Consider the following 25,296-nt stretch of genomic DNA (forward strand, 5'->3'; position numbering starts at 1 on the left):
GGGGTGTGTGGGCATAAGGGGACTAAAGAGGAGGGTGGGGGACACTGTGCAGCTTCTGCCAGTGGGTGAGGGTCCAGCGTGGCAGCACAGGAGTACAGGACGGTGGCCCTGAGTCAGTGTCTCCTCCTACTGGGTGGGAGTTAGGGTGCATGAGAACAGGAGGCTGGGCTATGAGGCATGATAGGGTTATGTGGGCAACACAGCGTCAGCGACTCCCCAGTGGTGGAAGTTATGGTTCAGGAGAGCAGGAAGCTGGGTAGTGATAGGGGTGTGTGGGCATACGGGGGACTAAAGAGGAGGGTGGGGGACACTGTGCAGCTTCTGCCAGTGCGTGAGGGTCCAGCGTGGCAGCACCTGAGTCAGTGTCTCCTCCTACTGGGTGGGAGTTAGGGTGCATGAGAGCAGGAGGCTGGGTGGTAAAGCATGATAGGAGAATGTGGGCAACACAGGGTGAGCGGGTCCCCACTGCCGGAAGTTATGGGGCAGGAGAACAGGAGGCAGGGCAGTGATAGAGGTGTGTGGGCATGAGGGGTAGTAAAGGTTTTTGGCTGTTGCTGAGTAGGGATAGGAATTGGTGCAGACGCCATTGATGGTTGGCATTGATGGCGATTTGGCACCCTGCCATCGATAGTAGTAACATATTACTTGGATGACCATTGATGTTGTAGCTATCGATGGTCATCCATTATATCTGACTGAATAGACCATGGGTCAATCAGAACTTGGTGGCGGGACTTCCGGGTGTGGGGGGCGGAGCTATACTCTGTGTCCCGGCACCTTAAAAAAATTTGAAACTTGATCGGTTCTCCTTTGCCATCGATGTAGGGAAACCATCTGGTCCTCCCACATCGATGGCAAAAGTATTCAACATCGGCCATAAACCATCGATAGAGGAGGGTGGGGGACAGTATGCAGCTCCCAGCAGTGGGTGAGCGTGTTCCTCCCACTGGGAGGGAGTGAGCGTGCATGAGAGCAGGAGGCTGTATAATAGTGGTATGTGGGCAAGACATTGATAAAAGTTCTTGGCAGTGGGGGAACCTGCAGCGCGGCTTTCAGGGCCGGATTTCCCACCTAGGGCTGGCACCTGCTTGTGGCGGTACAGAATCCCCCATTGTCACGGGGGTATGTGAAATGCGGGATCGGGGTTGAGAGGGTCCGCTGGGGGGTGTAATTCCTGGAAGGGGTCCAGGGGGGTCTGCAAATTGCGGGAGGGGGGGGGTGTGCGGGGATCCGCAATTAGCGGGAGGGGGCAGGGGTCCGCAAAACGTGGGAGTGGGCGCAGGGGGGTTGAATCGTGGGAAGGGGGGTCCGCAAATTGCGGGAGGGGGGTTGTCCTGGTCAGTGAATTGCGGGAGGGGGGGTTGTGGAGGTCCGTGAATCGCGGGAGGGGTGCGGGGGGTGCCGTGAATCAAGGGAGGGGGGGCACAGGGGAGGTGGCACGGGGGTCCGTGAATCGCAGGAGGGGGCATGAATCGCGGGAGGGGGGTCGTGGGGGGCTGCAAATCACAGGAGGGGGTGGGGGTGCCGTGAATTGCGTGAGGGGGGACGTGAGGGGGGTCCACGAATCGCGGGCAAATCGCAGGAAGGGGGGTGCCGTGAATCGCGGGAGGGGGAGGAGGTCCGCAAATCGCGGGAGGGGGGGGGGGGTCGAGGGGGTCCCGCAAATCACGCGGGGGCCGGGGGGGGGGAAATAATACTCCATTGGTTCCCAGCAAGCATTTTAAATAAGTTAAGTATGTGCAGTGTATAGCTTTATAATATATAGCATTAAACTGATTTCTCAGTGCAGAGTTACTATTAAACTGTTATTCTTTGGTAAGGATTATCATGACACTGAACTGGAGGTGGAACGTGACAAAGCCCTCATATACAAAGCAGTTCTCATCCAAAGAGTTTTAAGAGGATACAAAGACAGGTAAGGAAAACAATAGTTTATGTATACTTTGACTTTTGAATGTTTTTAGCATACTTCCCAAATGTCCCACTTTCCGCGGGAACGTCCCGTTTTTTGGGTACGTTCCCACGTTCAGCCCGGGCCGGCAGTGTCCTGTGGTGGGGGGCAGTTGGGATCCCCCCTGTCAGACGGTGAGCAGCGGTGAATAGACGCCACGCAGCCAGAGGGGCTGGGGGCATGGCTATAAGATCACAGAGCCTCTAGCCATGCCCCCACAGCAGCAAGATGGGGCATGGCCTAGCATAAGGATGTGACTTGTAAGCCATGCCCCTTTCCCAGCAGGCCATACCCACAAATTTTGTGTGTCCCGCTACAGTGACAGAGAAAGTTGGGAGGTATGTTTTAGTCAGAAGTAAAGCATTATTCTCTACAGAAGTGTGATGTTAAAACTTGTTAGCGCTGCAGAAAAAAGTAGAATCAAGTGACTAAATGAAATATTGTTGCTGAGCATTATTGTAGTATTGTGCTATGTAGTTTTAACATATTACTAAAAATAACCCATAGAGCATACCTCCTAACTTTCCTCATCCTTAAACCAGGATCTGAAAGGGGGTGGAGCTACTGGGTGGGTGGGCATGGCCTTTGCTAGAGGGCATGGCCTAGCGCAACAACCCCTGCTTTTAGGGGAATGCCCAGTGCTCCCCTAGCCGCTGGACAGGCCCCTTCTGCCCTCCCTGCACTCCCTTCTTCCCTCTCTGCACTGAAGAGATGCCATGCACAGGCACACATCTCTTCAGCGATCACGGCTACTCTGCAGACCAGAGCAGAGCAGCGGTGATCTCCGGCTCCACTTAACTGCCCCCCTACCAGCGGGACATTGCCACTGCTTTACATTTCTGTAATCGGGACAGTTGGGAGGTATGCTTTGAGTGCCAACATCTCTTTCGGAGATGTGCAAAATTTCAGCTAAAAATGCCACGTCGCTCACATTAGTTATATTATATATTATATTTCCTTTATAAGGTAAACATTACAGGTCCTTATGATGAATAACAATGTTTTCTTGGCAATTTTCACACCTATTTTGACAAATTCAGTTGGCACTGAGAGGGTTAAGGGTAACTGGTGGCCCAGCTTCTGAAGTACATCGTGCCATTAAAATAAAATAATGAAGTGTCGCTCCTCACTTCATGACAAAGGGCATGCCCTCACAGGCTTGTGGATGACTGAGGCTCGTAAATACCACAAGGCTGTTTCCTGCTACAGCAAAGCCTCATCAGTAGGGTAAAACTAACCTGTCTAACGACGGTCTTAACCCAGCTCACACTCCCTATTAGTGGGTGAACAATTCAACGCTTGGTGAATTCTGCTTCATAATAATAGGAATAGCCGACATCAAAGGATCAAAAAATGACATCGCTATGAACGCTTGGCCGCCACAAGCCAGTTATCCCTGTAGTGACTTTTCTGACACCTCCTGTTTAAAACCCAAAAAGTCAGAGGTATACAGAATAATAGGAAGAGGCAGTGGGTGATGGGTATACAGAGAATTGCAAGCACGGGGTGACTGACAAGATGTGGTGGACAAAGAGAGGGTAACAGGGAGAGGGACATGACAAAAGGAAAATGTGGGTAATAGGCAGAGGGTGACCGAGATTGGGTGAAAGGGAGGGGTAGAGGGTGATGTGGAAAGGCAGAGGGTGGACAATAGGTGTAAGAAAGAGGAAGTGTGTGAGAGGCAGAGGGTAGCTGGTCTCTATATGAGGGTGTACAGGGGTAAATTGTCCTGATTGGGCTCCTTAAGACATGACAGGAAAATATATGTGGGAGAGACAAGCAGAAAAAAACATGGGGATAACAAGAGCTGAGAGAATTGGGAGAGAGAAATGGGGGAGAGAGAAAAAGGATAGACAGTGGAGAGTGAGAGAGATGGAGCGCAGAGAGATGGAAAGAGAGAGATGGAGAGAGGAGAGTGAGAGAGATTAAGAGCAGAGAGAGAGAGGAGAGCAGAGAGCGAAAGACAAGCAGGGGGTAACAAGAGCTGAAAGAAGCGGGAGAGAGAAAAAGGATAGAGAGATGGAGAGTGGAGAGATGGAGTATGGATAGAGAGTTGGAGAGAGTGAGAGATATGGAGAGCGGAGAGATATAGAGAGTGGAGAGAGAGATGGAGAGTAGAGAGTGGAGAACAGAGAGAGAAAGAAGGAGAGCAAAGAGAGAGGGAGAGCAGAGTGAGAGAGAGAGAAGGAGAGCAGAGAGCGATAGAAAGAAGGAGAGCAGTGAGAGAGAAAGAGTGGCGAGAGAGAAAGAAGGAGAGCAGCGTGAGAGAAGGAGAGCACAGAGAGAGAGAAAAGAATGCACGGAGAGAGCAGAGAGAAGGAGAGCGATGAGAGAGCAGAGAGGAGAGCTGCAAGAGAGAAAGAAGGAGAGCAGAGAGAGAGAAAGAAGAAGAGCGGTGAGAGAGAGAAAGAAGGAGCGCAGTGAGAGAGAAAGAAGGAGAGTGGTGAGAGAGAAGGAAGAAGGGCAGAGTGAGAAAAGGAGCATTCAGAGAGAGAGAGAAGGAGAGTTCAGAGAGCGAAGGAGAGCGCAGAGAAGGAGAGAGAAGGAGAGTAGCGAGAGAGAAAGGAGAGCGGCAAGAGAGAATAAAGGAGAGCAGAGAGAGAAAAGGAGAGAGGAGTGAGAGAGAAGGAGAGCACACACAGAGAGAGAGAAGGGGAGGCAGAGAGTGAGAGAGAGCAGAAGTGCGCAGAGAGAGAGGAGAGTGCAGAGAGAGAGGAAAGCGCAGAGAGAGAAGGAGAGTGCAGAGAGAGAGGAAAGCGCAGAGAGAGAAGGAGAGTGCAGAGAGAGAGAGAGAGAGAGAGAGAGAGAGAAGGCGAGCGAGAGAAGGAGTGCAGGGAGAGAAAAGGAGAGCAAAGTGAGAAAAAGAGGAGAGTGAGGAAGAGATAGAGCAAAGAGGGAGAGAAAGAAAGAAAGAGAGAAAGGGACGAGTGGGGGAAAGGAAGAGGGTTGAGAATGTTATGTGTCCCCCCTGTACAGAACTCAGCAACCCCCCCCCCCCCACCCCCCTCCTTTCTTCACTTTCAATATACAAGACAAATAGGGGGAAATTTACTAAGATGTGAATTCTACTTCACATGTGATGGGACAACCAATCATAATCTACTTCTTATTTATTTAGCACCCTCTAGAAGATAGTAGACATGATCCGATTGGTTGCCCATAGCAACATCACACGTGAAGTAGAATTCACATCTTAGTAAATATCCCCCATAGTGTCCCTGAGGCAGCAGGGCAGCAGCAGGGGTTTCGATGGTCAGGGCAACAGCGGGTCCCATAGAGGAGGCTGAGGTGGCGGGTCCAGTGGAGGAGGCTGGCAGGTCCCGTGGAGGAGGCAGAGGTGGTGGGTCCCATGGAGGAAGCAGAGAAGGCAGAGGCGGCGGGTCCTGTGTGGAGGGAGCTCCATTCGGGCAGCAGTGGGTCACGTGGAGAAGACCTCAATGGCTTGTCCCATGGAAGCTGAGGCCACGATTCTGGTGGAGGGAGCTCCAGGCAGTAGCAGGTCATATGGAAGGAGTTAGAAATAACTTGGTGAGGTGTCACAGGCAGTTTGTGAGAGAAAATTAGAAAAATTAGAATTTAGTTTTAAACCAACATGCGACCTTTTAACAAGAAAAATTCTTATGGGGTACTGGGTTGGTGGTGCTCCCAAAAGATTCAGCAGGATAACTGAATTAAATTCGGTGTCATAGGAGAGACATAGGGAGAACAAAAGGTTTTTGGGGCACACTTGAAATTTTAAGATAGTGAAAAGATGGTGTACACATGGGTGACATAAAATCTAACCTTTATTGATAACACTTTAAAAAGCATATAAGCACACGTCAATTAAATACAAAGAACATTTTCAAGAATGAATTGATTAAAGACATATGTCAATCAGCATATGAGTATATCTACGGAGTTTATTTTATAATCGTAATATACAATGCAGACAAAAACGAAATTGTAATGCTATAATCGTCAGGTGGGCGAAAATGGTTTGGCAGGGAATTTACCAGACCGTAATTATTAGAACAAGGCAAATCAACACAAGATAATAATATAATAGCAGCATGCACATAAATGTTGCAGAGACTAGTAATGTTTTGTGGTCTTGCTTCAGACCCTCTTGTGACAGCAAATAATGGACCCAAAAGTAATGATATAAGTAACAGGTTTATATTATTGTTGTTGAAGCGGGATTTAATAGGTAAAGGGAGAGATGAGAGTGCTCTTCGTATACATTCGCTGCTTCTGCTGTCCGAGTGTGTGATACAGCACTGGATATTCCCTGATGGTCTCCCAGGAGGTACTGATCCAGCCAGTCGCTGCTTAGCTGCTGAGTTCAGATGGGATCAGGCGGCCCAGCGATGTATGGCTGTATATAGCATTAGATGAGAGAGCCTCAAATGAAACTAGGAGCCAGTTGTCACTTCTGCTTTTCCCCGATGTGGCTCAGGAGAATGAGAGAGTGAGTGAGTCCAGATGAGAGATAATAATAGATTAGAATGAAAGATGAAAGATCAGAAGGGTAAGGAGAGGCACGCTCTCAGAGTAATGGTATATGTGCCCACTGCAGGATTCAATGGATTCGTGGTCACTTGAGCCAGTAATGGGGAATACTGCGCACAATGCCACATGCAGGGGTGAGTAAGGTCTTTATAAATCATAAATCATAGTATGTGCAAGATATATCAATTCATCAGCAACATACATCACAGCATGTGGTTCAAGGTATGTATCAAGACAGTATAACCCAGCGTATTGGTCAAGGACACCAAGTACATGAAAACCAAACCACAGGAGATACAGGCAGTGATTATCAATTTAATTGCCTATTACTAAACAGCTGTAGTGGAAGGTTTTAAATTAGGGTATTTGGTAGTGATTCAATGGTAACAGCAGTGGAGTGGGTAGGGGGATTGAAGAAATAGTATAGGATATTCAATAAAGCAAAACAACAATAGTGTGCAATTAGATTTTTAACCTGAGGGTCACATTAAATGGAGCTCAATTTCTCATATGGTAGACACCTAATTTATAGCGTGCCCCATATGATATCGCATAGAGGTCCTGCTCAGTGGCGGTATTAGGACCAAAGGTCCCGCTCAGTGGCGGTCTCAGAGTGTGTGCGCATCAGACACAGAGTCTGTGCGCCACCGGTAATCTGTGAAACAGAAGGCAGATTACCTCGTATCAAGAGCCGGCAGTATCAGCGCGTGGGTAGACGAGCCGTGCGGTGAGAGCCTCTACCGTCTAAGTCACTCCGGCCGCGCTGCTCTGAGAAGGACAGCGGGAGGGATCTGAGTGGCTGGATAGTTCCCTGACGTCAGAAGACACGTGTTTCGCCCCGATTGGGCTTGATCACAATGACGTGCTGGACTGGGGATTCCCAGTCTGTATAAATGAGGTTTGGCAGGCCAATCCTGCGTTAGGAGAATTGATGGACAAAGGCATGATCCAATAAGAAAAGGGGGTGTGTGGAAGCCGCTGGTGTTTGCAATTATGACATTCACCTGAGATTGTAGTGGCTGAGAAAAAGAAAAGGGATGACTACGTTCGACTGTCGGCACCCTTAGTACTGTGCTGGGATTATGGGTTTAGGGCTAAATTAATGTAAGTAAACATTAATTGGGATATTGTAAATGAGACACCGATGGTGTCTATTGTCATTCAAGACTATGATATGGTTTGGCATAATTAGTGTCGACTATGGTTGACATAAGTTGTGTCGACTATTGGCACCCTGATGCGGTATTGAATTAGATAGGTAAATAGTGATAATAATGGTGGGAGCAGTGTGGCGATTACCAATGGGTGACAAGTAGGAAGTTATGAGAGCATGCTAAGAAAGGTATTGATAAATATCTGGTACTATTGGTGTCAGATAGGATTAAATTGTAAAGGAAGCTAGGTTTGATCAGTAGAGTGACAATCTAATGTAGTCAACATAATTCGTGTCGACTAATGGTACCAAGGTTGATATTATTACAAAAAATATATATATGTAAAATAAAATATTTTATTATTAGTTGGAGTGAGGAGATATTAATGTGGGGAAATACAAAAAAGGGGAAAGAGGAGATAAAAGTTTAAACAGAGAATAATTACTATTGGACTTGAGTGGTCTGTGTGGAGACCAGTATAGTGGCCTTGCCGTGGACATGGGTATAGTGGGTTATTATAATAATAATGACGGCTACATTGGGTCTAGTATCTAGTAAAATTGGGATATCATAGTGGTTTATCCGTTCTGAAAGAAAAATGAAGATATATAGCATGAAAAGTATACATTATATATCGCATATTTGGCATGTTACTTATATCATTACTTTTGGGTCCATTATTTGCTGTCACAAGAGGGTCTGAAGCAAGACCACAAAACATTACTAGTCTCTGCAACATTTATGTGCATGCTGCTATTATATTATTATCTTGTGTTGATTTGCCTTGTTCTAATAATTACGGTCTGGTAAATTCCCTGCCAAACCATTTTCGCCCACCTGACGATTATAGCATTACAATTTCGTTTTTGTCTGCATTGTATATTACGATTATAAAATAAACTCCGTAGATATACTCATATGCTGATTGACATATGTCTTTAATCAATTCATTCTTGAAAATGTTCTTTGTATTTAATTGACGTGTGCTTATATGCTTTTTAAAGTGTTATCAATAAAGGTTAGATTTTATGTCACCCATGTGTACACCATCTTTTCACTATCTTAAAATTTCAAGTGTGCCCCAAAAACCTTTTGTTCTCCCTATGTCTCTCCTATGACACCGAATTTAATTCATATGGAAGGAGTGCCAGGCAGCATTTGGTCACATCATCAGCTCTTCCTTCCTCTTGTGCCAGGGCAGTCACTAGAACATGACGTCAAGCCCTTACAGCAACATTAGGAGAATGGTCTGAAATGGGCTGTACTGTAGTGTTTAAAAGGGGGGGGGGGGAAATGACAGAAATGACAGGGGTTGGCACGTGCTCGGGTGCCCCCCCCCCCTCCCCCCTCCCATAATTCGCCACTGGTGTCATGGTTAGAGGTGCTTTATGAAAGTACTGTGTTCATTGGACCCACCAATGAAAAGGTTCCCCCCTCCAGGATTAACCCTGATGGGCTGAAACCCAGGGCTGTCCCCGGTACCCCAGGGCGGTGGGCATCGGGCTGATGTGTTGTAAAAAATAGATAATGACTATTATGTATTGTTGTGGAACTATGAGTCCCAGCAAGCCTGCACCGCATGCAGGGACTTGGAGAACCGCATTGAAGGGCCCACTGGTACTTCCACAACATTACAAATAGTTAAATAAAACACAGACATATATGACAAGTAAAACACACTACAATCATCCACTCATTGGAGGGTTCCTACTACCCCAGGGTCCCTGCCCTGGCTGACCGGTCAGGGGGATAATGGTTTGGCTGGGGGAACTTGAGTAAAAAGTTTCCCACCCGGCTGCTCCATTACCCTGCTGCTTGGTTGGGCCCTGTTCTGGTTCTCAAAATATGGAGGACCCCTACTCATTTTGTCCCCCGTATTTTGGGAACCTGCATCGGCCCTTAAGCCTTTTGCTGGTTTTAAAAATTACGGGGAATCCCTACTTCAATTGTTCCCTGAATTTTTAAAACCATGACTGGCTCCTTGAGTCCTGGGCTGGTTATGGCCATGTGGGGGGACCCCACCCCATTTTTTTTAAATGATTTATCTATTTTTAACATTTTTTGACACTAAAGCCTGCATGGATCTGACTGATACCGTATTTTCATGGCACTTGGTGGCCGTATGTTACATGCAGCCTCATAGTAAATTAGGAATCACTAATCGACTGAATGGTGATTCTTACTCATATTCTTTTGATGGCGTATGCATTTGTATTTGTACATATGAATACGAATGTGCCATGAATACAAATATGAATTTGCATATTTTCGGCATAGTAAATGCCGGAAATGCGTGTAGGCAGCCGTATTTGCATTCAACTGCCTACGAATAAGACAAATCCAGGCGTATTTACCATAGTAAATTTCCCCCATAATGTTTGAATCTAAAAAAAATATGCTGCCAGCACATTACCTGTTTTAAACAAATGGGGGTTATTAAGACTTGATCTCACGGCTGTAAATTTGCAGCGCAAGCAATTATCGATAGACTGTGCATGTGTACGGGTAGTAGTGCACCTGCGCGAGTTCGTCCTGTGATAAAATTTGGTACTTGTGTATTATCACGGCTCCCACGATTTCCATCTTATGGGATCTTATACAATTTAAAATTGTATACCATTGCATATGGCATACAATGGCATACGATGAGATGAGATGAGATTTTAAATTGTATAAGCACACTAATGTGTGGATTCAAGGTTAATTGGCCCCCCTATAAGATTTTTAATTGTATAAGCACCCTAATGGGTGCTTACAATGTTAAATGCACCCCTCGCGTCCTCCTCCGTCCTCCGACCTTTTCATACCCCCACTATCCATGTCGGCGTGGAGTTGATTTTATATAGTGTGGCTCGCTGCGCTCGCCACGCTTCGGGCTCGGTGGCTCGCTGCGCTCGCCACACTATATAAAACTAACTCCACGCCGACATGGATAGTGGGGGTATGAAAAGGTCGGAGGAAGCGTACCGCCGCCCCTCGCGGGCTCGCTGCGCTCGCCACGCTTCGGGTTGGCGTTGATAGTGGGGGTGGCGTGGGGGTGCATTTAACATTGTAAGCACTTTAGGGTGCTTATACAATTAAAAATCTTATAGGGGGGCCAATTGACCTTCAAAGCACCCATTAGTGTGCTTATACAATTTAAAATCTCATCTCATCTCATCGTATGCCATATACAATGGTATACAATTTTAAATTGTATAAGATCGGGTCCCATCGCAGCACATCTCATCTCATTGCATACCATCTTAAGCCTTATGGTATGCAATGAGATGGGATGAGATTGGAGCCATGATAGTACACAAGTACCTAAAATTCTGCTACTTTTTTATCGCTGCCTGTAGTCAAGTTGATTGACAGAAAGACAGCGTTTGGGGCTTGGTGACCATCCATTTTCTGGAGAGTCAGGGTAAACGCAGGCATGCCCAGGCATTTTCAGGAAACTTGAACACCTACAGCCCCGATCTGAAAAATAAACCCTGGAAAAATCATTTGATGGTTTGCAAATGGATTTGCGGCTATTTGCAGATCAGCTAAGCAAGTGCTAAGCAAGTCACAGGCCTGCACAGGGTGGGATTTCACTCTGGCGTGGTGGTGTATACCTGACCGTAGGGCTCAACAATTTAGCAGAGCAGCGATCAGGTCTTATTCACCCCCCATTGTCTCTTAACTTTGCAGGAAACGTTTCCTTAGACAGAAAGAGGCTGCAGTGACGATACAAGCGGCATGGAGGGCATACTTCTGCAGGAAAACCTATCTCAAGGTAAAGTTCTTCCCTGTTTTAGCCTTTTGTTCTCATGGCTAAGCTCAGTGAAGTATATAAAGCTTTATATGGGAAAAGGAAAATTGGAAGTCTTCTCCTTACATTTGTTATTCTGAAGTTCTAACATATACTATAAATTGTCTCAGATGCGCCTTGGATTCCAAAGGCTACAGGCAGTCGTAAAAAGCCGGCATCTTCGTCTGCAGTATCAGAAATCCCAGGCATTGATAACCAAACTACAGGCAAGATGCAGGGGTTATTTGCTACGGAAGAGGCTTACACAGGAACAAAAGGCTGTTCTGGCTCTTCAAACATACACCAGAGGCTTTCTGGCTCGTAAAAAATACCAGAGGTTGAAGAACAGTGTAAGAATAATCAACTATCACTGTCACGCTCTATGTTAAGTGACATGTACTCAGTTTACTTTACAGGTGTCTTCTTCTCAATGACAGGCATTCCCGATCCCATTCCAAGGCTTGGCCAAAGAAGAGAAAATAATGAAGAAAGATCTCCTCCTACAACAAGAGAAGGAAAACCTGGCCATGGTGGAACAAGTGTTTGGGTTTTTACCTGACGTGGTATATAGCAGTTATTGGCGTGGTTTAGGGAAAGGGTAAAACAATATAGATATTTGTTAGTAATTCAGATTTCTGATCAAGTGTCCTCTTTTCCCACCAGGACCTAGACTCACCCCGGCTTTTGGATGAGATAGACCTGGACACTTTGCCTCTTCAGCCAGAGAAAGATGTTGACCACCTGGCAGAATTCACCTTTCCTAAGTTTGCTGCTACGTACTTTCAAGGCTCTGCAACAGATACCCACATCCGAAAGCCTTTACACCAGCCACTACTATATCATGAGGATCACAGTGATGTTCTGGTACAGGCTACAAAATAGACTTTTAATTATTATGTGTATTAAATTGGGTGTGGTATATTAGGTCAACAATGTCTAGGTCAACACCAAAAAGTCGACACAAGCAAAAAGTTGACCATTTTTATTTTAAGTTGTTGTCAGTGTCCACGCCTGAGCACATGGACCCCCAAGTAGTGTACCACATCCCCTTGCTTGGCTCGATTCCTGGGATCCCAGGATTCCCAGGATCGACTTTCCTAATAAAATAAATGCCCCAACCACCCCACATATTTGTTTTTACGACCGGGTGTGGACATCTGTGAGGCATGCGTGGCGTCTGGGACCCGGGCTGAGGAGAGTTGATGCGCTGCTGGAGGCGCATCTGGGTGCCGGGCAGGTGGCTAGTGCCTGGCCGGGGAGCGATGTGCAGTTCGGCTGTGGGCGGGTGGAGCGATTGTTCAGCATGACCTCTGACCTTCATGCTGCATGGAGCCACAGGCCGGGCATCAGGAACAGCCGGGCAGAGTCTGAGCATGGGCCCAATGAACCCAGAGCTGGTTATGCTCAGGAGGGGGGATCCCACGATCTGACTCTGTCTAGAAAATTGCACCCTATTACATTTGCGTGTTTTTAAAAAAAAATGTGCGTTTTTTTCCCGCAAGTGATATTACATCTCGCCCCTGATGTCCAATCTCTAACTTTGTCCACTGAATTTTTTCTGAGTACCATAGCAATGTTTCTACTGAAGAGCTAGTGTTTTTCCCCCTTCCTAGTCTATCCCCCCCCCCCTCCACCTTATCCTAAACTTACACACACACACACACACCATTAACTGTATTGATTTTCAGTCTTGGAAAACAATCTGTATATTTTAGCTACATTTTTTCTTTAATTTAGGCTTCTTTAGCTGTTTGGAAGATTATACTTCGTTTTATGGGGGAGCTTCCAGAACCCGTGTTATACTCTCCAAAATCTAGCAGCCAGAGCAGTTCTGTGATAACTCAAATCTATGACACCTTAACCAGGAAAAATGACATTGTGGCTGGCATGAGAGATAACCAGTTGGGGGTGAGTAGCATTGTATTTATTTATAGGCCAATAGAGATCTGATTTAGACGTGGATGCTAATGGCCCAGCTGTTACACCTTTTTCCACAGTGGCTGTGCAAAATTATGCAAAAGCCACAGGAGGCATCTCAAGTAAAAAGACCTAAAAGTACAAAATAATGCTAATGAGGATACCAAAGCATAGAAAGCAGTGCTAGGCAGGTTTTAATAAAATTAACCAATTTTAATATATCATCATAAAATACATTAGAAAAAAAACACAATCATTAATTAAAAAGGCACAACATAATGTATCAGCCTGAGGTGCTAAATAGCCACATCAATATGTGGTTGGCCTAGGGGCGTATATTGTAGCCATAATTCACCAGATCTGGATGGAGGTATAAGGGGTATCTCCGGAGCTGGTCGCCACAAGTGGGATAGAAGATTATCCTTGGATATAATGCAGTCCCATGCACTCCTTGTGAAGATTAAGGGCGGGATGTACTAAGCTAAAAATGCGGTAAAACCCCCGTTTTCGGGGGTTTTACTGCATTTTCTAATGTACGAATACCCGGCTGCCGTGTCATCGCAGGGCAGGGTATCGCCACCTTTGGGTGGCGATACCCTATAGAAGCCTATGGGCTTCTATCGCCGCCCGCCGCAAACCTGCCGCCTCCGCCAACCCCCCTCTCCCCCTCCCTCTGGCTTACCATGCTGCAGGTCCTACTGCACCCGGAAGGTAAACCCCTCCTCCCCCTAGCAATGCAGCTGGACATCCTTCCGGCTGCAGGAGGGAGGAGGAGGTGCCAGGGACAGCCTGCTTAGCTGTCCCGGCATGAGGGGATTAGGAGCAGCGCCCAGCGACCCCCCCTCACACCACATTACAGGTATCGCAGGTGGCCTCCATCAGTGCGTTACTAGCTGCATATGTTAATATATATGCGCTAGCATCGCGGCGGCCGGGCGGCGATTTATATTAATACATCCTGCCTTAAGCAATCAGCTTATTTGGTGTGTTGCAGTTCCTCTAACAGAGAATGTCCACCTTATAGGTAAAAAGCATCCTCCTGTGGTATAATGGATCCTAGGCTGGTCCCCAAAGAGCAATCCACAGGCCAATAGTAAATGCCTGACGCGTTTCCCTGCTCAATTGGCAGCTTTATTAAAGGATAAAGCTTTGATAAATCTGCCAGTTGAGCAGGGAAACGCGTCAGGTCTTTACTATATGCCTGAGGATTGCTCTTTGGGGACCAGCCTAGGATCCATTATACCACAGGAGGACGCTTTTATACCTATAAGGTGGACATTCTCTGTTAGAGGAACTGCAACACACTAAGTAAGCTGATTGCTTAATCTTCACAAGGGGTGCATGAGACTGCATTATATCCAAGGATAATCTACTATCGTAATTATGGCGACCAGCTTGGTAAATATAACCACCTCTGGAGATACCCCTTATACCATCCAGATCTGGAGAATTATGGCTACAATACACGCCCTAGGCCAACCACATATTCATGTGTCTATTTAGCACCTCAGGCTGATTCATTATCTTGTGCCTTTTTAATGATTGTGTATTATATATAATATATTTTATGATTATATATTAAAATTGGTTAATTTTATTAAAACCTGCCTAGCGCTGCTTTTTATGCTTATTTGGTTTTTGTGAGGACTGACTATCATCAAAATGAAAGCAGCTGCTATATAGAGAACACACCTCACATCAAGCGCTCAAATTTGTAACCTTACCGTTACTTTGTTGCTAATCAAGTAAAAAGACGCCCACTGCAGATCACTCAGTAAGTTCTGTCAAATCATGGTGCCAGTGTTTCTCCTCCTCTCTCATCTTTACAGTCTCTCTCTTCCTCTTCATCTGTCTGTTACTCTTATCAGTATTTGATTTGATTGTATAACATTTTTTTTCCTTTTTATCTTTACAATTGTACATTTTGGCACATCCTCCCTTTTTGTCCCTTTTTGTCCATTACAATAGTGTATTATCTTTCTGTATGTGGCCTGTGCATCCATGTACTGTATGTCTTTTTCCTTGCTTCTATACTGTTAGTACTTTTTTAATGGTTAATGTGATTTTGTTGTTTGATGATTTTAAGGAGTGTACGTTTTCATCATGAGGTGATTGGGGAAATTTACTAAGTAAATATGCCAGTAACTGGCGTATTCGTAGGCAGTCGTATGCAAATATACAAATATGACTGCATACGACATCGAATAATGTGAATCTCAAAAATACGACACCATTGTAAAATCTGCTCCGGAATATGAATGTGTGAATGAAATACTCCACCGATAACAGTCGTATTCAGTCATATTCAAAATACCAATACGACACAAGCGTATTCGTATTCTTAGTAAATTTTGCCCGATGAGTAATAACAGGAAATAACAGAAGTGTTTAATATATGTGTTCTTTTTAGTCACCAATCAACAACCAGAGAAGAAACTTCTCCAAAGAAATATCCTCTATGAAGCTAAAAAGATCATCAAAAGTCACCGAGCAGGTAAAAAGGAAAGGTCCAATAATATTACAAACACATCTTGCTGTTCTACAAATTCACCAAATAAATTATAATGAATATATAAAAAATATATAAAATTTCAGGTTTTGCAGCAGAGGAACTTTTTAAATACTGTACCTCCCAGCTGTGTTTTTCCTGCCTACGGAATATGAGGCTGGAAATGAAAGAGGGCCCCAGTATATGCGATGAAGAGAGGACACCTGTCAGAGGATACAGGGAGGGAGAGAGGACACCTGACAGATAATACAGGAAGGGAGAGAGGACACCTGTCAGAGGATACAGGGAGGGAGAGAGGACACCTGACAGGTAATACAGGAAGGGAGAGAGGACACCTGTCAGATAATACAGGGGATTAGATTTGATTGGTCTTTTGCAGGACAAAGAAAACAAGTGAAGTAGAGGGTACACCCAGTGAGATGTGCACTATTTTTCTATTTGATTTTGATTATAGAAGAATGGACATCGAATGGTTTTTCTACATTTGATGCAGATTCGATCCCAATGTGCGCTCCCGTGTAGTGTAAATTGAATAGATGGCAGGCAAGACTATAATACAGTAGTACAGCTCTGTAATATATAGTCAAATCAAATGCATTTTGCGCACCATTTGATTGTGATTCGATCAAGTCGCAAGTACCCTATTGGCTGCTATGCATCTAACAAGTCTTTATTTGTTAGTAAATATAAATACAGTAAATTTGATATTATTTTAGGTTTTGAGCCAACTGAGCAGTGGAACAGATATATCTCAAAAGGAAAGCTCTATTATTGATGAACCCATGTCCATGTTGGAGAAAGTACATTTCATTGTAGGCAATGGAATCCTGCGTCCTGAAATCCGGTAAGAAATGTACTTTCTTGCCTACAGAATTATAAAATGTAGCAGCATTTACACTTCCCCCTGCTTATTATAGGAAGGAGAACATTTTCATACGACTCCTGCACGGTCCAGAGGTCAGACCTGCAGGACATAAGATAAATTGGAATCTGACCCATCAGTGACACATCATGGGTGCTTTTTAGCACCCGTGATGTACCTCATCAAATTCCATCAGTAGGTGTGTGTGGCAGTGGTGCCGCACCACTGGTACACACCTATCTGCAGGTGGCAGGCGGGCAGCAGGACATTTGAAAAAAAAAAAGAATGGGCGGCCGCTGATTTAGCACATGCAAATATGGTACATCAAGTGCCAAATCGCATATGAGCCTCACGGGGGAATTGGATGTAACTCCCCTTGGAGAAGTCAAATAGTCTATGGGGGGCCTTTACTCTAAGTGTAATTCAGAAGGGATTGCTTGTGCGATCCCCTGCGTAGCTTGACGATTATCAGGATATGCAGAACGGTTCCTGCGATTGTATCACAAAAATGCAAATGCCTCTGCCTAATTGTCAGGCAATGGCATTCACGGTAAGGTGCGTAAGCGGCCGGCATTCAGGAGGAGAGGGGTATGTCAAGGCCAAGAACTGTGTCGTTTCCTTACCCCTTGCGACTGAAAGTCTGAGTAAGGTCAAACTTACTGATATGAACATTGCAATCAGTGATTGTGTTGTAATACATTCCAACATCGGTCGGCGTGAAGAGGGACATAACATTTTGGGGCGTGTCCTATCAACAAGGGGGGCATGGCCTTTTCCCACGAGGCCACCATTTTCGCCACTGTGGGGGCATGGCTACCAGCTCTCTGAGCTGCTGGCTATGTCCCTAGCCCCTCAGGCTGCAGAATAGACTCTGTGTGCATGCGCAGGCAGGACAGTTGGGAGGTATGTGTTGTTCATCTAGAACTGCAATCGCATTGCAGTTTTAGCAATCGCAAATGCAGGCATGAGGTGGTATGCCGCTAAGCATATATAATCTATGCTGAATCCGGCCCTTTTATAAGGAGAGCTGCAGAGGGTCAATCTGTTAGATAGCATTATGACCAGTAACACAGGACAAACCAATGCACAAATGGTATATACTATACACTTACAGTATTTGTTATTTACTGTCATTTAGGGATGAAATCTATTGTCAGATCTGCAAGCAACTCTCTGGAAACAAGAGTAGAACCAGCTACGCACGTGGCTGGATCCTGCTGTCACTGTGTTTAGGCTGCTTTCCACCTACGGAAAAATTTGTCAAGGTAAAATGATTGCACTGATGCATGAGCCAAAACAGAAGCATAATTATAGTTTTCAAATAAAGAGAGGTGAAACTGGTTTTCTAGTACCTTGTAACCGGTGGCCTTTGGGGTATATCCTAAGTTCTGTTTAGTGGAAGATGTCAGAAATTTTCTATGCGAGTTGTACCTATTTTACTGTGACACACACTGTTTGCACCACTGTCCTCATTCTGTTTGTACCCATCCTACCAGCTTTTACTGGCCGCGATTTATGTGGGCACGCCCCGACAAGAACTTGGTATGCAAAATAAAATGAATGAAATAGGGTGAGCTATGCACAATACTGTGTATTGACTGAGATCACACAAATAATACATTTTGCACTGTGGACATAGCGGAAAGCTTGTTCAATACAGAGCATTGTACCCTGAAATGTGCCTCTTCTATTCATTAGCTTCTTGAAACCATCCATACAATATACAATTGTCAGCAGCATTTCATTTCAGATTATTTGTCAAGAAATCTAATAACATAACTACCAGATGTGATAATAAGCAATCTGTAGGTTCAGAGTATCTGTAATAAAATGAGAATATTATCTCTGTTCTATCCTCATAGTACCTGAAGAACTATATCCGAGGACAACAGATAGCACACAGCGCTGTGTGTATGAAACAGCTGATCCGAACCAGTGCTAATGGCGTACGATCAGAGCCTCCGAGTTGGCTGGAGCTGCAGGTATAGTGTACCGCAGGGAAATGGAAATATCGCCTATCACCAGTGGCGTGAATTCATCCCAGTTGCCCGGAGGCAAGATAAATATCGGTGCCACCAAAATAGCTTAACCAGTAAGGTGTCTGTCTCTATTAAGACAGGTCATGGGTTCTAATACAGGGTGTGACACTTGCAAAAATGATGCTAGGAGGGGAAGTAAGCCACAGAAGGGATATCGACAGCTTTCCATTAACTGATTCAAACTGTCAGGGGAGGAGAGGTGCCCCCTTGGGAGCAGGAGCCAGGTGATAGAATGACTCCATTGCCTCCCGAAGTTACGCCTCTGCCTATCACTCCATTTACTGCTGAACACGAGCTGACCTCTTTTTTTCTGTATTTACTTGTAAGCACTTTCAGTTATAACTTACTTGCACCACTCCAACTTACAGACATTTAAAAGTGTACATATTTCTCATAGCCAAATAAAGTTTACCCTATTTGAATGTATGATAAAACAGAAGGATATTATTGTATTCTATGGAGCTACAATGGTTTAAACCAAAGAATGGGTGAAAGAGTCCTGCACTACAATGGTATATTGGCTTTGGTTAAAAAAAAAAAAACATCTTTGGATGAAATAGGTTGTCTAATTTGGCACAACACATCTAGTTCCATTCATCCACTATGAATACATTATATCCAGGGCAGCAGAGCAGTGCACTGATTACATAAGTACTCTACATTGCAGAAATATATAGACAGAAACCAAAAACAGACTACTGTGATAGTGTATATCTGCCTTGATGCATCTTTTCATCTACCACCAGTCGCTCCATTGAACCTTGCAGCAATCCTATGGCAGATACAGTTTCTCTGTCTGAGTATAAGCTCCTGTGTTACTCATCCCCTTGTTACCTCCCAGGAACACTCAGTGAAATCCACCTACCCTGCGTACATATTTAAGCTACGTCACCATGCAGTAGCATTCGGGGGCATGTACTGTAATATTCCGATGCACAGGCAGAAGAAACCGTGCACAATTGGGTGATTTTTCAGCTGATTGTGAGACTGAATTAGACACAATGACCCTTATTCTAGTTGACCCGGAGGGATGCGTATTTTCGGACGCCCACTGAGTGTTCCTAGCCCCACCTTCCCATCTGTGGGAACCTCCCCCATTCTCCGGTGGTTGCCGACTGATGGACCGAGCGGTCAGATAGCTCCGAGTGGTCTGGAGCACTTGGACATTTCTCCATGAGGGCAGCTGGCATCCGGCTATGTCAGCTGTCCGCCCCCCACACGTGCGGCATGTCCGGATTACCATACGTACGCCCAGCGTTTTCATGGGAACGCCCATGAAGCACGGGGCGTGCGCATATGGTAATGAGCCCAAACAGCCCTTCACGCCCCTCTCCACTGCCTGCTCGGATTGTTCCGACCGATCATTTTCTGTACGGAATTCACGCCGTATTCGGACGTGCGCGGCGTTCGCACATGCGCAGAAATGCCTCTGCACATGCGCAAACACAATACATCGGCCGTCCGACCGAACACGAAGCTGTCTGACTCAATCAGAATAAGGGCCAATGGGTGAAATTTAATAGGATGAGAGATTCAGAAAGTGAGAGATTTGGTAAGAAATCGCCAGTTTTATTAAAGCGGCAATCATTCACCCTTGCAATTAGCTCTTGTTAAAGCTTAATACATCTGCCCCTTTGTGTCTAAATCAGTCTCACAATCAGCTCACAATCTCTCATCCTATTACATTTCACCCAATGTATTTTATAAAATGTGCAGCAGCACATGGGAAACCAATTATAAATTATGTGACATTTTAAGATATCTAGTTCACTACTTTATCCTGTCAGATGTTTGTTGGGTATAATTTGTCCTCTTGTGTTGATGGGTTCCTGTACTTTCCAGGCCATGAAAGGTGTGCCATCTCTAGACATGCCTGTCAAGATCATGAATGGTGAAACTGTAATCATTCAAGCAGATTCTGCCATCTCTGCTAAGGAGATCTGCAAGAGCATCGCCCATAGACTGAAACTAAAGGACATCTTTGGTTTTTCTGTTTACATCTCAATATATGATAAGGTGAGTAATGTGCTTTAACATTGTGGATGAGGTGCAAACATTTCTAGAACTCAGTACTCATTTTTGATTCAATTGTGTATTACATAAAGTAAAGTTAGGTTCAGTGGTCAAGTCCTATTAAATCTTCAGCCATCCATTACCTTACTAGCCACGAGTACTATTTTTCTGGAAAATTAGGTTCAGGAACTCTGGGTGGTGTTTACTAAAACTTATATATATATATATATAGATAGAAGAAGAAAAAAGTATACTGTATATATACATTGGCGTGCTCGGCACATTTTATTAGGGGGTGCACGGTCAAAGTGGTGTGTCTTGGACCACCTATTGGGTGTGTCTAACACCGCCCATTGGGTGTGTCTAACACCGCCATTCAGATGTGTCTCCCATCATCTATTGCCACTCACTACAATATAAAACGTCTCTCAGCCACACCATAATCTCCTGCCTATTTCAGTTTTAATCTTCTAAGTACTCTGTAACAGTACATGCAAATATAGTCACAAACATACATGGATGACGCAGGTATGTAGTGATATGACAATGGTCTAGTACAATTAACAATGCATAACACACATGATTGATTGATGGGCGCTTCTTTTGATGGAATACAGGTCTAAAAAAAGTCTTTGGTAAAAGGTATTGCTGGTATTGCTAGCGGCAGCTAGGTGTTCATAAGGGTGTGCACAGCATCACATGTGGCTCTTTCTCTGTGGCAGGTGTGGTCACTGGGGAGCGGATCGGACCACCTAATGGACGGTATCTCACAGTGCGAGCAAATAGCCAAGGAAAAGGGTGACCAGGAGAAACATGCTCCCTGGCGTCTGTTCTTCCGTAAGGAGATCTTTACACCCTGGCATAACTCTTCAGAAGATCCTGTGAGCACTGACCTTATCTACAACCAGGTCATCCGCGGCTTGTGCTTTGGCGAGTATCGTTGTGGGAAGGCAAGTTGGCTTGTAGAGTTATCTATTTATCTATTAATTAACAGTTATTTATATAGCACACACATATTCAGTAAAAAAAACTACAAATAGTTTTTTTCATTTATATATATATATATATATATATATATATATATATATATATATATATATATATATATATGTAGACCAAACAACTTAATATACTAACATTACAATAACACAAGTTACTTCAAGCATTAACGGAGGCAAGATATTTAAGGACCTAAAGTAATTCATTTGATCACCTCAGTTACCATTACCATAGGTCATTTGGTCTACAACAACTAGGCTGACAAGCATTGGGTCGACACCACTAAGTCGACAAGCATTAGGTCGACATGGGCAAGGTCGACAGTCAAAAGGTGGACATGGGGTTTTTCACTGACTTTTCAGCTGACATGTGGTATTTCGTGCCCTACCATCCACTAGGTGTGCTGGGAGACTAAAATAGTGTGCCGAGCGTAGCGAGGCACCAAGCCCGAAGCATGGCAGCGCGGCGAGCCATGCGAGGGGACGTGGTGCACTTTAACCTGTGTCCATGTCGACAGTGTTGACATTCGGGTCAAAAAGCAGTGAAAAACCCCATGTCGATCTTTTGACTGTCGACCTTGCCCATGTCGCCCTTATGCTTGTGTCAACCTAATGAACCTGTCGACCTAACCCATGTCAATGTTTTCTTAACAATTACAATAGATGGTTTGGAGGCATAAGGGGCATCAGAGGTAGCATGCATATGAGATTATCTGAGGTTATTTCAAACTTGGTTGATCCTCTTCATATTATTAACTGACATGTAGCTAGAAATAAACCAGTAAGTATTGTAAGTGTGTGGCCCTCAGACCTTGCCATATCCATACACATTTGAAAGTTATCTCCAACTCCCTGCAATAAGCCCTGAAGACTCAATTTTCTCAGGCAATTGACATGACCCTTCGGTCCCTTCCCCACATGGATGGTTTTACATGTTTCAGCCAATGTGTTAGGGACAGAGCCTCGTTGCCAACAACAGGCTACAGATCCCATGTTTTCCCCATGGTGAAGACAAGATCTTCACACAAATGAATAGAACCCTGTATTGTACAGGTATGTACCGCTTGATTTTATATGGTTTTATTAGCGGGGGTGCTATCCTACCAACTAAAAATATATGGTCAGAACAAGAAGAGAAAAGGGTAGTTCTAACAGATGCACTCCAAGGGTTTTTAAAAAAAATATTTCATATATCATGAAACTGTTTTCAGAATTAATATCCAAAAGTGGGGAATCCTATTAATCTTTATTAATTTTATGGATTTTGGATGCACCCACTATGATTGCGAAATTGAAGATGTTAAATATAAGACATACAACATGCATTTACACAATACAGTGAAAAAAGATTTAATTTTTTTTAGTGTAAAATAGAATTTAAAATATAGGCAGTTGGGGCTGTTTTAAATTTGGGATGAATCCAACCAGGCTTGATTAGGATAATGGTCTTAAATATTTATATATTCTTTGAAAAGATATTCGTAATTCGCCTGCATTGACTTATTAATTCTATTTGACACTAATTTTTTTCACTGTATTGTGTAAATGCATGTTGTATGTCTTATATTTTAACCTCTTCAATTTCGCAATCATAGTTGTGCATCCTAAATCCATAAAATGAATAAAGATTAATAGGATTCCCCACTTTTGGATATTAATTCTGAAAACCGTTTTATGATATATTAAATATAAATAAATAAAAAACCCTTGGAGTGCATCCGTTACAACTATCTTTTTCTCTTCTTGTTCTTTCCCCATGGTGCCCTGATACTATTAAATGTTGGAATTATCCTTTCTCTTGCAGGAAGAGGATCTAGTGGAGCTAATGTCCAAACACCACTATATTAAATATGGTGATGCCTTAAAAGATGAACACATATACAGTGTCATAAAAGACTGTATCCCAGCAAAACTAATGGCAGCTAAGACCAGCACTTACTATGCAAATTTACTGAAGGAAAAACATGCTAAGGTAATACAATTCCTGCTCTATCATGGTAACCTGTTTTTGTTCTTCTGATTAGGAAGTTATATAGGCCCTTATTCTGGTTCACTCGCAAAGGCAAATTCCTTCTCAAATGGACAAAACCATGTGCACTGCAGGTGGGGCAGATGTAACATGTGCAGAGAGAATTAGATTTGGATGGGGTTTTTTTTACTTCAAAGTGAGATCTATATTGCAGTGAAAAAATAAGGCAGCCAGAATTTTCCCTGCACAGAAACAAAACAACTCCCAATGCCAAGGCTAAGTATAGATAAGGTGGGGGGGGGGGGATAAAGTGAGCACCAGCGAGTGGGTGAGACGCCAGGGGGTAATGGGCAAAGCAGGGGACACGGCTGCTAAGCGCTCTGCCCTAGCTGTCTCTGGGTCCAGGGCCTCTCTCTCTCTCCCTCTCTTTTATCTCCCACCCTATAATAGGTGTGTGAGTGTGTGGTGGGGGGGTGTTTGGGAGGGCAGGGGTCATAAAAAGATGTGGTGCTTAGGGGCATTCAGACACTTAAACCTGGGTATCGGCCTGATCATGGTTGACTTGGTAAGCTGCGAAGATCATTTCAAATGAACCAGAATCAGCCCCATTGTGTGTAGAATTGTGAGGGAAAAAATTAATTTATTCCATTTTGGAAAATGGCTGTAACATAACAAAATGTGGAAAAAGCGCAGCGCTGTGAATACTTTCTGGATGAACTGTAAATGTAATGATGATTATTTTTGCATCTGTGTGTTATATTTAAGGTTGCGCATATAGTGAAAACATTTGGACCTAACCCATGTATGCCTCCCATGTATTAACATTTATTTTGGAATGTGATTTTGAGATAACAGTTCTCACATGTCTATCTTTGCCCAGTGTGTGACTGAGAAGACTGCACTGCAAGCAATGGAGACAGTAGTAGATTATTCCCGCCAGCAGTGGCCTCTTTTGTTTTCAAAGTTTTTTGAAGCCTCCATATTTTCAGGTAAGAAAATGCTTAACTGTTGTTGTGTGTTAGAACTAGGGGCGTCAGTTGGGCAAAGAAGGGGGGACACTTGCAGATTCCCGATGATCAGGAATTTGCAGCTACGCGAGTTCTGTTCTGAGAATGCGCAGTATTGGCCTTGCAGTGTCATCTGAAGTTACCCCTGTGCCAGGCAGTGGCGTTGAGGGAGCGGGGAGAGACCTGCATTCCTCGACACAGAGGCATGTTGCTCCCCTTTTTCTGGGAGGGCAGAGATAAGGGTGACATGGCTTTGGGCCCCTGCTTGAGGCTTAATTAGCAGACTATCTGTGTGGACCCCAGCTTGCGACATGGGTCACAGTGCGGGGATGGCAGCTACATGCAGGAGTCGCCTCTTCTACTAAGGTGTTCCTCCTTCAAACCAAATGGAAATTCAAAGCTGCTTACAGGCTGCAGTGAATTTCATCCATCTCTGATCCGTGACCAAGGTTCACAACGGGATACAGGTGAATGGTGTGAACTAGTGTATTATGACATGTTTGAATAGTGGTTCTCAAATGGGAGTGCCTGGTCAGTGGCAAACGCAGGATTTTCAGAAGGGGGTTTCCAGAGGGGCGGAGCAAAGCACAGAGATGGACACTTAGGTGACC

At 44.5% G+C, this 25,296-nt stretch overlaps 1 protein-coding gene and 1 pseudogene across 1 annotated transcript in view; one reads left to right on the top strand and one right to left on the bottom strand.

Annotated features, from left to right (window-relative positions):
• Positions 1–25,296, top strand: part of MYO7B (myosin VIIB) — a 177,287-nt gene that overhangs the window by 121,427 nt on the left and 30,564 nt on the right. Inside the window, exons 20-33 of the mRNA XM_083178235.1 lie at positions 1,821–1,915; positions 11,272–11,356; positions 11,503–11,721; positions 11,809–11,934; positions 12,035–12,235; positions 13,109–13,279; positions 15,699–15,782; positions 16,514–16,641; positions 17,798–17,924; positions 18,522–18,641; positions 20,541–20,714; positions 21,434–21,665; positions 23,518–23,681; positions 24,559–24,667. Coding sequence (XP_083034361.1) covers positions 1,821–1,915; positions 11,272–11,356; positions 11,503–11,721; positions 11,809–11,934; positions 12,035–12,235; positions 13,109–13,279; positions 15,699–15,782; positions 16,514–16,641; positions 17,798–17,924; positions 18,522–18,641; positions 20,541–20,714; positions 21,434–21,665; positions 23,518–23,681; positions 24,559–24,667 — 2,035 coding nt within the window. The remainder of the gene's footprint in view (positions 1–1,820; positions 1,916–11,271; positions 11,357–11,502; positions 11,722–11,808; positions 11,935–12,034; positions 12,236–13,108; positions 13,280–15,698; positions 15,783–16,513; positions 16,642–17,797; positions 17,925–18,521; positions 18,642–20,540; positions 20,715–21,433; positions 21,666–23,517; positions 23,682–24,558; positions 24,668–25,296) is intronic.
• On the bottom strand, positions 6,200–6,316 carry LOC146066133 (5S ribosomal RNA; annotated as a pseudogene).

Source organism: Crinia signifera, chromosome 3 (genome assembly GCF_055691185.1).
Source record: "Crinia signifera chromosome 3, ASM5569118v1, whole genome shotgun sequence".
NCBI lineage: Eukaryota > Metazoa > Chordata > Amphibia > Anura > Myobatrachidae > Crinia > Crinia signifera.